Below are 14,907 nucleotides of genomic sequence, written 5' to 3'. Positions count from 1 at the left end.
TGGATTCCCGGTCCATTCCTATCACAGAAAAGCCAGGATCCCCAAGAGACCCTATCACCAGAGTCTTCAAAGAACATGCTCTCATTGCCCCAGGGAGAGATGTAGGAACTGCTCTCTTTCAGTTCAGAGCTGGGATGCTCCCACAGGTGGGGTTGGTTAGAAAAGACAGGAGAGGGAGTTGGGCGATAGCACAGTGGGTTAAGCGCACGTGGTGCAAGGTGAAAGGACTGGCTTAAGGATCTAGGTTCAAGCCCCCGGCTCCCCACCTGAGGGGAGTCGCTTCACAGGCGGTGAAGCAGGTCTGCAGGTGTCTATCTTTCTCTCCCCCTCTCTGTCTTCCCCTCCTCTCTCCATTTCTTTCTGTCCTAACATCGACATCAATAACAACAATAATAACCACAACAGCAATAAAAAAATAAGGGCAACAAAAAAGGGGAAAATAAATTAAAAAAAAAAAAAAGACAGGAGCAGGGGCCAGGCGATGGTGCATCTTAGTTAAGTGCACACACTACACCGTGCAAGGATCTGGGTTCAAGCCTCTACCTGAAGGTCCTTACCTACAGGGGGAAAACTTCATGAGTGGTGAAGCAGGGTTGCAGGTGTCTCTCTACCTTCCCCTCCCCTCTCAATTTCTGTCTCTATCCAGTAATAAATAATAGTAAACACATGCAATGCTAGGAACTGAACCATGACCTCACGCACGAAAATCCTACCAATGGAGCTATTTCTCTAGCTGCCTGTCTATTTTTGTCTGAAAAAGTTGGCCTAGAGTGGAGAAGCTGTGGCAGTAGCAGCAGGAGGGGCCAGGTGGTGGCACACCTGGTTAAGTGCACACACTACAGTGTTCAAGGTCCCAGGTTTAAGCTCCTGGTCCCCACATGCAGAGGGAAAGCTTCATAAGTGGTGAAGTAGAACTGCAGATCTCTCTCTCTCAATTTTTTTTTTTTTTTTGGCCTCCATGGTTATTGCTAGGGCTTGGTGCCTGCTCTATGAACCTACTGTTCCTGGAGGCTATTTTTTCCCTTTTGTTGCTTATTGTTGTTATTGTCATTGTTATTGCTGGAAAGGACAGAGAGAAATCGAGAAAGGAGGGGAAGACAGAGGGGGAGAGAAAGCTAGACACCCACAGACCTGCTTCACTACCTGTGAAGTGACGCCCCTGAAGGTGGGGAGCTGGGGGCTCGAACTGGGATCCTTGCGCTGGTCCTTGCACTTTGCACCATGTGCGCTTAACCCGCTGCACTACTGCCCAGCCCCCCTGCAGATATCTCTCTCTTTCCCTCTCTACTCCCCCTTCTCTCTCAATTTCCCTGTCTCTATCTATCCAATAATAACTAGATTAATTAAATAAATCTAAAGAAGAAAAGAAAAGAAATAAAAGAAATAGGTTCAGTTCCTAGCATCACAGACCAGAGCTGAGCAGTGCCCTGGAGGAAAACAATGTTGGGCCTGCAAGAGAGAGAGAGAGCTCATTTTTTTTGAATGATACAGACAGAGGTAGAGTCTCTGAGAAAGGGAAAGAAACCATAGTACTGAAGCTTTCTTTAATGTGGTGGGGGCTGGGCTTGAACCTGGGTCATGACCATGGCAAAGCAGCAAGCTATCCAACTGTATTATTTCGCCAGCCCAAAATAGCTCACTTGGACAGTGTACTGTCTGGGCATGTGTGCTACCCAGGTTCCAGTCTGGCTCATACCATAGTGGAGGAAGCTTTGGTGCTATGGTGTCTTTCCCTCCATCTCTTTCTTTGTGTCTCTATCTGAATATGCCATCCAGGACTGGTGAAGCCCTGAGCATGACAGAAAAGAAAAACAGAGACACCCTCCTCCCCTCTCTTTTTTAACCAGAGCACTGCACAATTCTGACTTAGAGTAGTTCAGGGGGATTGAACCTGGGACCTTAGAGCCTCAGGCATGAAAGTCTTTTGCATGACCATTATACTATCTCTCTCCTCCTGCCCCAGAGAACTCTTTAAAAGTACAAAAACAGGGGCCAGGAGAGTGCTCAGCAGGTAGAATGCATGTCTCATCATCAGTGAGCCCCTGGGCTTGATCCCCAGCACCACATGGAAGCACTAAGGAAACTCCAAGGACAGTAGAACTGAACTGTGCTTTGGTGTATGTCCCTCTAAATATAAATAATTTTTAAATTGCAACCAGGAGGCCACTAAGCAATAGCATGCATATGTGAAGCTCTTGGTTCATCCCCCAACACTGCAGATAATAAAAAAAAAAGGAAGTGGGGAGTCTGGTGGTAGCGCAGTGGGTTAAGCACAGGTGGTGCGGAGAGCAAGGACTAGCGTAAGGATCCCAGTTTGAGCCCCCGGCTCCCCACCTGCAGGGGAGTCGCTTCACAGGCAGTGAAGCAGGTTTGCAGGTGTCTTTCTCTCCCCCTCTCTCCATTTCTTTCTGTCCTATCCAACAAAAAAATAAGAAAAAAAAAGGAAGTAAGGCTGGGATGGTGGCTCACTCAGTAGAGTGCACACATTGCCATATATGAGGACTTGGTCCCTATCTGCAAGGGGGAAGTTTCACAAGTGGTGGAGCAGAGCAGCAGATAGCTTTTCCTCTCTGTCTCTTCGTATTTCTGTCTCTCCATCAGAAAAGAAAGGGCTGGTAAAATAGATCACTTGGATAGTGTGTTGCTTTTCCCTGTGCACAACTCAGGTTTGAGGCCAGCCCTTACTTTACTGAAGAAGTTTTGAGGGAGTTGGGCAGTAACGCAGCGGGTTAAGCACACGTGGCACAAAGCACAAGGACTGACTTAAGGATCCCAGTTCCAGCTCCCAGCTCCCCACCTGCGGGGGAGTCACTTCACAAGTGGTGAAGCAGGTCTGCAGGTGTCTGTCTTTCTCTTCCCCTCTCTGTCTTCCCCTCCTCTCTCCATTTCTCTCTGTCCTATCCAACAATGACTACATCAATGACAACATCAAAACAAGGGCAACAAAAGTGAATAAATAAGTAAATACATATTTTTTTAAAAAGGAGGTTTTGGTGCTATGGTCTCTCTCTTTTACCTTCCCTCTTTCTGCCTCTAAGAAAAAGAAAGAAAGAATGAGAGGAAGAAAAAAAGAGGCTGCCAGGAACAGTGGAGCCATGCAAACACTGACTCCCAACAATAACCCTGGTGGTATAAATAAATAAATAAATAAATAAATAAATGTAAAAATACAAAAACAAAACAAACAAAAAATAGGTGACATGAAATTTATACTGTAGTAAGGGAGCTGAGTGGTGGTGTACCTGGTTGAGCACATTACAGTACTCAAGGACCTGGGTTTGAACCCCCAGTCCCTGCCTACAGGGGGAAAGCTAGCATAATGGTTATGCAAAGAGACCCTTATGCCTGAGGCTCCAAAGTCCCAGGTTCAATCCCCTGCACCACCATAAACCAGAGCTGAGCAGTGCTCTGGTTAAAGTAATAACAGGGTATCCGGCCGTAGCGCAGTGGGTTAAGCGCATGTGGCGCAAAGCCCAAGGACCAGCATGAGGATCCTGGTTCGAGCCCCTGGCTACCCATCTGCAGAGGAGTTGCTTCACAGCTGGTGAATCAGGTGTGTAGGTGTCTATCTTTCTCTCCTCCTCTCTGTCTTCCCCTCCTCTCTCCATTTCTCTCTGTCCTAACAATGACAAATTCAACAACAACAATAATAATAACTACAACAACAGTAAAAAACAACAAGGGCAACAAAAGGGAAAATAAGTAAATTTAAAAAAACCAGAAAAATTGAAGTAGAAATGTTTCAATGAACAATCATCTATTGTATCTCAGGTGATGGCACTATACTGTGGTGATTGTATTAGTTAAGGGACTGTGAGTAAAACCCAAGGAATAAGACCATAAGGTGAAAGCAAATAATAATCGGCAAAAATAAATAAATAAATAAATAAACACTTCTGAGTCAAAATGGCTTAGCATCTCTAACAGAAAATAGGCCACGGCTCTGAGCACTCTCATGAAGCAATCTGGCTTGTATCAAATGTAGTGAGAGTGACAAGATGGGCAGAGTTAGTAACAGAAGAGCCCAGGCGTGACCTAGCCTGCCAAAAGGCACTAGCTGAACCTCTCACCCTGTCTAGGCTCCTCTCTCACTAGTCCCAGGTACTTACATGCTATGGGGCCAATGCTGAAGTTACCCCATTTCTCAGTGGTGCATTTCAAACAACAGGGAGTAACTTACAGGAATACAAATTAGCAAAAAGACAGACATGAAATGAAGCACATTTGAACTGTCCATGGTGAAGAAGAAGGAAGGAAACATGGGAGAGGAAGGTAGCAGGGCAAGAAAGCAGCTTGAAGGCTGGGGAGACAGCAAAATTGTTATGCAAAAAGGCTTTCATGCCTGAGGCACCAAAGATCCCAGGTTTAATCCCCAGCTCCACCATATGCCAGAACTGGCGGGGGAAAAAGGGCAAGCACCACTGGCACAACCATGTGGTGGCCATCAGAACACCTTTGCTCAAGTCACTGTACTTCCTCAGGTATGGAGGTCCAGCAGACAGTTCACTCAGCAGAATTCATGCCTTCTACACATGAGGTTTGGGGTTCAAGCCTCTACCACACAGGTAGCACTGGGGGATGGGGAGCTCCATGGATGGTGGAGTGGTGCTGTGGTGTCTATCGTGTCTCTTTATCTGTCTTTCCCTCTTTCAAAGAAATCAAGAAATGAAGAAACTTGGACTTAATCCTTAGCACCCACTCCCTCCTGCAGCTCTGAGAACTGAATCATGTGCCACGCACAAAGCTTGGAGCCTGTCTAGCTCATTGGGACCCCTTTGGGGGTCAGTTCCTGGCCTGCAAAGAAATATAGACCCAGGGACCAGGTGGTGGTACACTTGGTTGAGCGCACGTTACAGTGTTCAAGGACCCAGGTTGGAGCCCCTGGTCCCCGCCTGCAGGGGGAAAGCTTCACAAGTGGTGAAGCAGTGCAGCAGGTGTCTCTCTCTCTCATCCCTTTCCCTCTCAATTTCTGACTGTCTTAATCCAAGAGATAAAGATTTAAAAAAAAAAAAAAAGATATATAGACCCAAAGTCCCTGTTTAGCCTAAAAGGGCCTGACCACACAACTTTCATATCCCTTCTCTGAGAGACACCTGCTGGGTAGGTGCTGCTATCTCAGGATGGGCTGTGTTGGGGTGAGAGTGGGGAGCCCCGAGGTATAGCCTCACCTAGTCCGGCCACACTGTTGTGGTTCTCTAGCATCACCTCCTTGTAGAGGGCCCTCTGGCCAGGGTCCAGGCATTGCCACTCCTCCCTCGAGAAGTGCACAGCCACATCACCAAATGTCACAGCCTCCTGAAAGGATAAACGCCAGCACCACAAGGACTCCTGAGTACCAGCCCCCCCGGCACAACCTCCTGGTTTGTCTCAGGCACATGCACCACAGGATTGGGCCAGAAGGGCCCCCTGGCTGGAAAATAATAGCAAACAGTTTGGGGCAAGAGAAACCCAGGCCACAGTGATCCAAACCCACCCCCAAGAACAAGGAAAAGGTTTATGTGGACCTGGGAGGAGTGAGTGAGGTCAGAAGTCACTTGGCTCTTACCATGAGGCTTGTCGACTGGGCATCCACACATTCTGGCTGAGAGACCTGTTGGCAGTTAGGAAAAGGATCAGGGTGTTTCAGGGCTCCACCCCTTACTTCTTGGCTAATGGTGGGAGGTCTTGTGTTCTCTGACCCTTTACCTCCATCCCCAGATGTCCTCTGGTGAGGGTGCATGGTGGGGCTGCAGTGCTCATGGCTTGAGTGTCTGCCTCCTGAAGATTTGTTCCTCAGTCAGTGTGTGGTATGTGGAAATCACTCCATGGACAGTAAACCCCCTGTGCCAGGTGCCTGGCCAAGCAATGGAGACACAGCTGTGAACAAGTGCACAGGAACTAGACCATGGAGCAAGGTCTAAGGGAAAAGATTCAATAACCACACAAAGAAACACAGAATTATAAGCTTGGTACCACCAGTTCAAAATACTCTGACTCAAACTGAGGATCACTTTCCTAAGTAGCTGACCTGGCCAAGGTGGTGGCAGTTGGAAGGTTCTCCTTAGGCAAAGGGCCTGAGGTAGGAAGGAATGTGGCCAGAAGAACCATTAGTGTGTAATCTCAGACACTGTGACTGGGGGAGATTGTGGCAGGAGCCAGCAGTTTGATGGATTACAGGGGAAAAGGATGGATACAGGAACCTCCACAATCACCGCATATCTGGTCCATCAGAACTTCCACGGGGCACCAAGCTCCAGTTTGTGAGCTGATGTAGGCTATCCACTGCATTGGAACCAAAGACCCACCCCCGCACCCCGCCCCATGCATCCCTCATGAAGTCAGAATGAAGAGTGAGCATCCTAGGGGAGCTTCGGGTTCAGAAAAGCTATAGGGCCCAGTGAAATAGGCCAGCCTTTTATAGCACCAACCTGCATGCTTGAGGCACCAGAGGTTCCAAGTTCAATCCCTGGCACCACCTTAAGGCTGAGCTGAGCAGTGCTTTGGTATTTCCTCCCACTCTTTCCTTTTTTTTTTTTTTTTTTTTGACCAGAGCACTGCTTAGCTGATGGTGGTGTGGGGATTGAACCTAAGACTTTGGAGCCTCAGGCATTAGTCTCTTTGCATAACCATTAGGCTTATCTACACCAGCCCTGACTTTCCCTTCAATCTATCTCATAATAAATAAATATATCGTGGTCCGGGAGGTGGCAGTGAGAAAGCTTTGGACTCTCAAGCACGGGGTCTAGGGTTCCATCTCCGGTGCACATGTATCAGAGTGATATCTGGTTCTTTCTCTCTCCTCTTATCTTTCTCATTAATTAATAAATAAATAAACAAAATCTTTAAATAAATAAATGTCTTTTAAAAAGTGGGAAGGCCAGGCCAGGTGGTGGGGCACCTGGTTGAGTGCACTAGTTACAAAGCTCAAGGACCCAGGTTCAAGCCCCTGGTCCCCACCTGTAGGGGTGATGCTTCACGACTGGTGAAGCAGTTATACAGGTGTTTTTCTTTCCTTATTCCCTCTCGATTTCTTTCTGTCTCTAATAAATGAATAATAAAAGTGGCTCACATTACAATGTACAAGGACCTGGGTTCGAGCCCCCACTCCACTTGCAGTGGTGACGCATTGTTGCTGGTGTTTCTGTCTCTCTTCCTATCTTCCCCTCCCCTCTCAATTTCCTTCCTATTCAGGAAAAAAAAAGTGGCCATGGGGGAAGCAGTGACCACAGCCGGTTAGGGCCCTCGCCCACACCTGCCCAGGAGAGCGGGGGCTAGTGATGGAGCCTGGGGTCCCCGAGCGGCAGCCGGAATCCAGAGGAGGCAAAACTACGCTGCCAGCGCCATCCTTGTTGTCACTGTAACTAAAGGCAGATCTCCCCGCGGCCGTGGTCTGCAGAAAGGGGAGCCCGCCAGCGGCCCGACCACCTCCGCACCGACGCTCCTGGCTTCCCCCGGCCGCCCGACCCGCGCGCTGCCCCGGACACTGCAGAGCCGGCCAGTGGCCACAACCCCAGAGGACCAGTCACACCCCGCCAGCGGCTGCCGAGCGGACTCACCCGCCCAGAGGACCGCTCGGGGCTTGGAAACGCGCAGCGGCTCTGGGAATGGGCCTTCGCCGCTCGAACCCGCCCTCTCCGCAGACTTCCGGCCGTTCTGGGCAACTGGGAGGCCCGACCATCTCGGTGGTTCCCAGCCAGCAACCCGCACTGGGAAGGGGCGGTGGCCTTAACCGAGAGGGGGCGTGGCCTCGATCTGGAAAGGGTGAGACCGGGAGTTCCAAGTTCTGGGTTGATACTGCTGGTACTTCTCACAGGAGCGCAAATCATTGGTGAGAGGAAATCCTGGTGAAGTGCTCTCTCTTTCATTCAAAAGATAATGGTTATGCAAAAAGACTTTCATGCCTGAGGTACTGAAGGTCCCAGATTCAACCCCCAGTACCACAAATAAACCTGAGCTAAGCAGTGTTCCTATTCCAAAGAGACTCCGGTGCCCCTTGAGCCCGTGGACCATGCTGCCGCTACATCCATCTCCGCTAATCCTAGCACTGTTGTCTCCTGGGGTCTCATGATCCAGTCCCCTCGTTCCACTTCAGCATGTGCCCCAGCCCAGGGTCTCTAGTATTTTTCATGAAGTTCTTTGTGTCCCCCTGCAGGGCACTGGTGATAGAACTCCCTTACCCCATCCTGGCCAGCATGCCTTTCTACCCACTGGACCACGGCCCTTGGACCACATCCCCCTGCTAACTTTATCTCATCAACACAACCACAATCCAGTCAAGAAGTGCCCCCTCTCCAGCTTGCTGATGTCTCCCCTATCAGGACTCGCCAATCCTTCGCTGCCACCTCCAGCGACTTCTCCTGAAGGACCCCTACTCAGCAGCGAGAGCCCCGCTGGCAGGTGCCAAATCAGATTACACGCCTAACCCCTTCTTCTTCTTTTTTTTTTCTAACCCATTCTTTATGGGCTCCTCCCTCATAGGATTCTGGGCTGGTTCTTCCTAAACCCTGGGGTCGCTTTCCTCATCCTTTAAACAGTAGGTGAGTTCCACCCCTCCCTTCCATCAGAACCCTGGAACCTCCACCCCCTAGCTTTGCCCTCCCCATTTCCTGCCGGCTGAGAGGACCTTGAAGGAGAGCAGGGGCAGCTCTCATTTGGGGGTGTCCCTCCATTCCAGCTGTGCTTTCCCCCCAACCTCCCGGTGGCTTCCACTTACAGTCCTCCCTGGCCCTTCAAAGACCGGGGCCTCTGATTCTCTTCCCAACACCCACATCCATGAACGACAGCTCTAACGTTCCCGGGACCCAACAGTGCAAAAATCCCCCGTTCCCGTTCCCGTTCCCCTCGGAAAAAGCAGACTAGCCCCTTGGCCTCCTCCTCCTCTTCCTGGTTCCTGGTGCTGAGGCAGGACCGCCTTGCAGGGAGGACTATTGCACAGACTACATATCCCAGTGTGCACTGCACTCTACCCACCCGGAAGTCAAAATTGCCCCGACACGCCCCGGAAGATAAGGCATCTCGCAGGCTTCACGGCTCCTCTTTCGGCCTCGCTAGGCATCAGGTAGGACGTATTTACGGCGCGGGGATATGGCGCCATCCACCGCCATCCGCCGTCTTAGGGCCCCCGGGGAGCATCACGGCAATCCCAGCAGGGCCCTGAGAGGGTGCCGGGCCTCAAAAGCGGGGATGGGGTCGCGGAGGGACCGGGACCTGGAGGGTGGAGCCCCGGGCAGCTAGGGGCCCTGAAACCGGGGTGGCGGGGTATGCATAGGCCTCCGAGGCGCTGACCGAGAGCCACCCGCAGACCGTCGCTATGGGCCGCGTGATCCGAGGACAGAGAAAAGGCGCCGGCTCCGTGTTCCGCGCGCACGTGAAGCACCGCAAGGGCGCCGCCCGTCTGCGCGCCGTGGACTTCGCCGAGCGCCACGGCTACATCAAGGGCATCGTGAAGGTGCGGGGTGGTGGGCGGGCGGGGTGGGGGCGCGGGCAGCCTCGCCGGGACCCTCGGCTCACGCCACCTCGACCCGCAGGACATTATCCACGACCCGGGCCGCGGCGCGCCCCTCGCCAAGGTGGTCTTCCGGGACCCGTACAGGTTTAAGAAGCGGACGGAGCTGTTCATCGCCGCCGAGGGCATCCACACCGGCCAGTTCGTGTACTGCGGCAAGAAGGGTGAGCCCCGGGGCCGGGTGGGGGCTGCGGAGCCAACTGCGTGCTGTCGGGGTTCGCCCGAAGTCGGGAAGGAGCTCCGCAGCCCCAAGTTGGTGCGAGACTTGCCCGGACCGTCGGGTATGAGACGTCTTCCGACACTCTTGCAGCCCAGCTCAACATCGGCAATGTGCTCCCGGTCGGCACCATGCCCGAGGGCACCATCGTGTGCTGCCTAGAGGAGAAGCCTGGCGACCGGGGCAAGCTGGCCCGAGCCTCCGGCAACTACGCCACCGTCATCTCCCACAACCCCGAGACCAAGAAGACGCGCGTGAAGCTGCCCTCGGGCTCCAAAAAGGTCATTTCTTCCGCCAACAGAGCCGTCGTCGGTGAGTGCGTGGCGTCTGCTGCGGGGTCTGTAAGCCCTGGAGCACTTGGTGTGAGGCTGCACACACCGACCCAAACTTGTGTTCTTGCAGATCGCGCGCTCCTGTACTCAAGAAGCTTTATTTATTTTACCAGAGCACTGTTCATTTCTGGCTTATGGTGGTGCAGGGGATTGAACCTGGGACGTTGGAGTCTCAGGCATAAGAGTCTATTTGCATAACCATTATGCTACCTTCCCTCCGCCCGCCGCTTTAAAAATTAAGGAACATCGATAATGCAAGGGTGACATTTCACTTTTGGTTCTATCTGGTTTATTTAGCTTTTTAAGGTGAAAAGACACGGCGGAAGTAGTTAGGGGTAAATGCGATTTAGAAAGGAAGAGTCCAGGGTAGATAGCATAGAGACTTAAGACTGAGGCTCCAAGTCCCAGGTTCAGTCCCCTGCACCACCATAAGCCAGAGCTGATCCGTGTTCTGGTAAAAGAGGGGGGGAGGGAAGGAGGACAGGACCGTAGAAATAGTCAACCCACATCTGTGGTCTTAAGAGAATTACTGCAGTTCTCAGTGGAGGCAATAGGGCCACAGAACTCTGGTGGTGGGAATAGAAAACAACCTTTTAGGGATCAAGAAAAATAACAGGGCCTGGTTTTGTCCTTGATACTTAATAGCACATATGAATGTCTGGTAAATTCAGTGCTCCCGGATGATGGAAAGGACAGCTTTGGGGGGGGGATGTTCACATTAGACAAAATTATGACTGTTTTGTTGTAGGCTTTCTCTGCTACCTTCTGAATTTGTATCACTCTGATAGTTGTCAGCCTTGAGCCTTGGTTCCAACTAGACATTCCAGGTGCCCCCATGAAGTCTAGAGCAACATGGCAGTCAGCTAACAGGCTGCAAAAAATGCTTCCTGAGGCAGAGGCTAGTAGACAAACTGCCTGGTAGTTGTAACACAGTGCTGAGGATCTTGGGAACACACTTGCGGGAGTAGGGGGTTACTCAGGGAGGGCTGGACCACAGGCAGGGTCCAAACAGGGACCAGGGTGGGTGAACCTTTCTGAACTGTCTTCCTTCCTAACAGGTGTGGTGGCTGGTGGTGGCCGAATTGACAAGCCCATCTTGAAGGCTGGTCGTGCTTATCACAAGTACAAGGCAAAGAGAAACTGCTGGCCAAGAGTGCGGGGTGTAGCCATGAACGTAAGTAGTTGAACTAGCTAGGGTAATGCTGTGCATTTCTAGGCTAGATGATCCTTTTAGGGCAGGGGTGGGGTGCTGTATATAGCTAGCCCTCTTAAATCATTTGATATGGTCCCACCCAGGCAATCACAGGTGAGACTCATTAAAGCTGAATATATCTATAGCTTTTTTTTTTTCTGTGACAATGCTAAGTGCCAATTTAAGTTTGTAATTTTATGTGGTCTGAGAGTGACATGTCATAATCCACATGGCTATTGGTAGAAGGTGCCCCATCCCTGAGTAGAGTGGGGTTCACTGGGTAATGATGGTGGTCATTTGACCCTTCAGAGGTACGGCCATTCCCCAGTTGACACTGTTTCTTCTGTCTGCAGCCTGTGGAGCATCCCTTCGGTGGTGGCAACCACCAGCACATTGGCAAACCCTCCACCATCCGCAGAGATGCTCCTGCTGGTCGCAAAGTGGGTCTCATTGCTGCCCGCAGGACTGGACGACTCCGAGGAACCAAGACTGTGCAGGAGAAAGAGAACTAGGGCAGGGGATGCTGCCAATAAAGTTTGTCCTGCCACAAAGTTGGTCTTGTCTTTGGTCTAAGGGGAGGTTGTACAGGGAGGATGCTGGAGGAATTAGAAACTCAGATTCTTGTAAAAACTCCACCCCCTCTGCAATTACAGAGATGTATATGGAGCAGATCCCTTCAACTGCTTGGGCCAGGGGATCAGGGAGAATTTGCTTCAACAGTTTAGGAGACCTTAGGGGGTTTGCCCTGAAATTTCACCAGAGCTTCAAGCCATGCTTTCCTGGAGGCTTTGGCACCTTAACTATACCCTATCTGAGGTAGGGAGGGAGCCTTCGAGACATAGATGAGTACTGAGTGTCTCTTCATAGGGCAAATTTTTCCTTTTATTGCCTCCAGGGTTATTGCTGGTGTTTAGTGCCTGCACCATGAATCCACTGCTCCTGGTGGCCATTTTTTCCATTTTGTTGCCATTATTGGATAGGACAGAGGAAAGGAAGATGGGGAGAGAAGGATGCATAGATATCTACAAACTTGCTTAACTGCTTGTGAAGTGACCCCCTGCAGGTGGGGAGCCCGGGGATTCAACCAGGATCCTTATTCAGGTCTTTAGGCTTTGCATCATGTGCATTTAACCCCATGTGCTAACTACCCACCCCCAGCAGATTCATTAAAATATATTTATTATTTAATGAGAAAATTACACAGAGGGTCCAGAGCACTCAGCTTTGGCTAATGGTCGTGCTGGGTCTTAAACCTGGCACCTGAGACTCAGCATGAAAGAGGCAGACTTGTAACACTGCACTGCATATGAAGCTTCTGATAGAGGGTGGGAGAATCAGCATGACTGGCACAGTGGTATTTCTCAAGTAGGTGACAATTTTCTAGGGAGAAATAAACTTCCCTCTGAGGTAGAACTTTGAAGTGGTTCTGACTAGGGGGAAAGAGCTCATACTGAGCTCTGGTTTGTTTCTGACAAGCTTTTTCTCTTTAAGAATTTTGGGCAGGTGTAGGTAGTATAATGGTAATGTAAAGCGATTCCTGCCTGAGGCTCCAAAGTTCCAAGTTCAATCCTCTGCACCACCATGAGCCAGAACCCACATGTTAAAATGCACCAGGACTCTGGTTCTACCACTCCTTCCCATCTGCAGGGGGAAAGTTTTGTGAGTGGTGAAGCAATGCTACAAGTGTCTCCCTCTTGATTTCTGGCTATCCAATAAAGACAATAAAAATGGTTCTTTGTTGTGTTAATAAAACCAATTATTTCATTTATTACCAGAGCACTACTGAGCTCTGGCTTACTTGGTGGTGCTGAGGAATGAACCTGGGACCTTAGTCTTTCACATACCATTGTGATCTGACATAATTCGCATTTGTGGCTATTAGAAACAGCTCAGCTACAAATGCAGTTGCAAGGTCTTATGTTTCAGAAGCGAGCAAATCTGATTTTTTAAAAAAAATTTTTAACCAGAGCACTATTCAGCTCTGGCTTATGGGGAGGGGGGCACTGAACCTGGGATTTTGGAGCCTCAGGCATGAGTGTATTTGCATAACCATTATGCTATCTGCCCTAAATAGATATATATTTTAAAATTTCTTTATTGGGGAATTAATGTTTCACATTCAACAGTAAATACAACAGTTTGTACATATGTAACATTCCCCAGTTTCCCATATAACAATACAACCCCTACTAGGTGCTCTGTTGTCCTTGGACCTAAATAAATTTTTAATCATACTCAGGACTGGGGAGATAACAATGGTTATGAAAGACTTTTATGCCTAAGGCACTTAAGTCCCAAGTCAGTCCCCAGCATCACCCTAATCCAGAGCTATGCAGTGCTTTGGTCCCTCTCTCATTAAATTCAAAATGGGTGGGGGATATAGCATAATGGTTATACAAAGAGACTCTCATGCCTGAGGCTCCTAAGTCCCAGGTTCAATCCTCTGCACCGCCATGTGCCAGATCTGAGCAGTGCTCTGGTGTTTCTCTCACTCTGAATCTCTCAAAAATAAAATATTTTAAAAATAAATTCAAAACAAAACATTCATCTTAATATATAAAAACAATAGACTCTTAGAACTAGAAAAAAAAATGCACCAAAGAATAGTCTTTTGGTATCTTAAAAGTGTACAGAGACAACTGGTATAAGAGCTCAGGCTCTGGGCTGAGTGGAGCTCCTTTCCTTTACCCAAATGAGTCTGAGCATTAATGGTCTCCTGGATATAATATCTGTAGACCAGAGGGCTGAATTTGAGAAAAAGATCCAGTTTTGAGTTTTCACTAAAAAACCTAGACTCTTCTGAATCAAAATAAAGCTCAGACACTAACTAGAGGATATATAAAAAAATTTTTTTAATTACATATATTGGATAGAGACAGCCAGAAATAGGGAGAGAAGCACACCAGCAGCACCACTTCACCACTCAAAGTTTTCCCACTACAGGTGGGGACCAGGCGTTTAAATCTGGGTCCTTGCACGTGAGCTCAACCAGGTGTGCCACCACCCGACCTGTCTAGAGGATTTTCTAAGCATCACTGTCTTTTTGATTCATCTTTTGAGTTTTCCCCTTTTTCCAAATAGGTGGTTTTCAATGACATTACAGGATACTCAATAACATTCTTTTTCCATATTTTTATTCACAGAGCACATTAGTGTTTTGAAAGAATATTGAAAGTAATCTAACATCTTAATTTCATTATTTTTTGGTGGTCCAGGGGTGTTGAGTGTGATTTCACTGTCCTGGGCCACTTTTTTTTCATTCAGATATAGACAGATGCAGGTGAGAGGAACAGGACACTAAAGATTAGACACCAAGGCACTGAAGCTTCCTTCATTGCCACAGTACTTCCATTGGTGCTGGGGCTTGAAGCTGGGTCATATGTATGGCAAAGCAAGCATCCTACCCAGTGAGTTCTCTCTACATCCCCAACATTTTAATTTCAAGTGCAATAACTAGTCAATTATATATAGGGAAATTACATAATGGTCTCAGAATGTTACAAGAAAAATGATTGGGAATGTAAGAAGTTTCACTGTAACTAGTCTTTATACCTTAAGACTTAAACTTCCCTTAGCATTCAGTAAAAAAAAAAAAAAAAAAAAAAGTAATATTAACAAGTTATGGCTGTCTTGATCAAAATTGACTACATACAATTTGAATGCATGATTACTTTCCAGTATA

General features: G+C 49.0%; 2 protein-coding genes across 8 annotated transcripts in view; one reads left to right on the top strand and one right to left on the bottom strand.

Moving 5' to 3' along the window:
- Positions 1–8,291, bottom strand: part of LOC132540280 (zinc finger protein 7-like) — a 39,324-nt gene extending 31,033 nt beyond the window's left edge. Inside the window, exons 1-4 of one of the 7 annotated variants that reach the window (XM_060197071.1) lie at positions 7,536–7,662; positions 5,686–5,856; positions 5,546–5,590; positions 5,169–5,295 (exon numbers count right to left, since the gene is read on the bottom strand). In XM_060197071.1, coding sequence (XP_060053054.1) covers positions 5,169–5,295; positions 5,546–5,590; positions 5,686–5,739 — 226 coding nt within the window. In that variant the 5' untranslated portion in view covers positions 5,740–5,856; positions 7,536–7,662. The other 6 variants (XM_060197069.1, XM_060197064.1, XM_060197078.1 and 3 more) reach the window with 6 other exon arrangements.
- A 627-nt stretch (positions 8,292–8,918) lies between these two features.
- Positions 8,919–11,776, top strand: RPL8 (ribosomal protein L8). The gene is made up of 6 exons (XM_007516041.3): positions 8,919–9,037; positions 9,281–9,427; positions 9,507–9,648; positions 9,795–10,013; positions 11,092–11,207; positions 11,579–11,776. Exons 2-6 carry the CDS (start codon positions 9,290–9,292, stop codon positions 11,735–11,737), a joined length of 774 nt encoding a protein of 257 aa, XP_007516103.1. The 5' UTR covers positions 8,919–9,037; positions 9,281–9,289; the 3' UTR covers positions 11,738–11,776.
- The last annotated feature ends 3,131 nt before the right edge of the window (positions 11,777–14,907 follow it).

The sequence above is a fragment of the Erinaceus europaeus genome, chromosome 1 (genome assembly GCF_950295315.1).
Source record: "Erinaceus europaeus chromosome 1, mEriEur2.1, whole genome shotgun sequence".
In the NCBI taxonomy this organism is placed as follows: domain Eukaryota; kingdom Metazoa; phylum Chordata; class Mammalia; order Eulipotyphla; family Erinaceidae; genus Erinaceus; species Erinaceus europaeus.
Note: the sequence above shows the minus strand (reverse complement) of the source record. Positions and strands in the feature narration are given on the sequence as shown.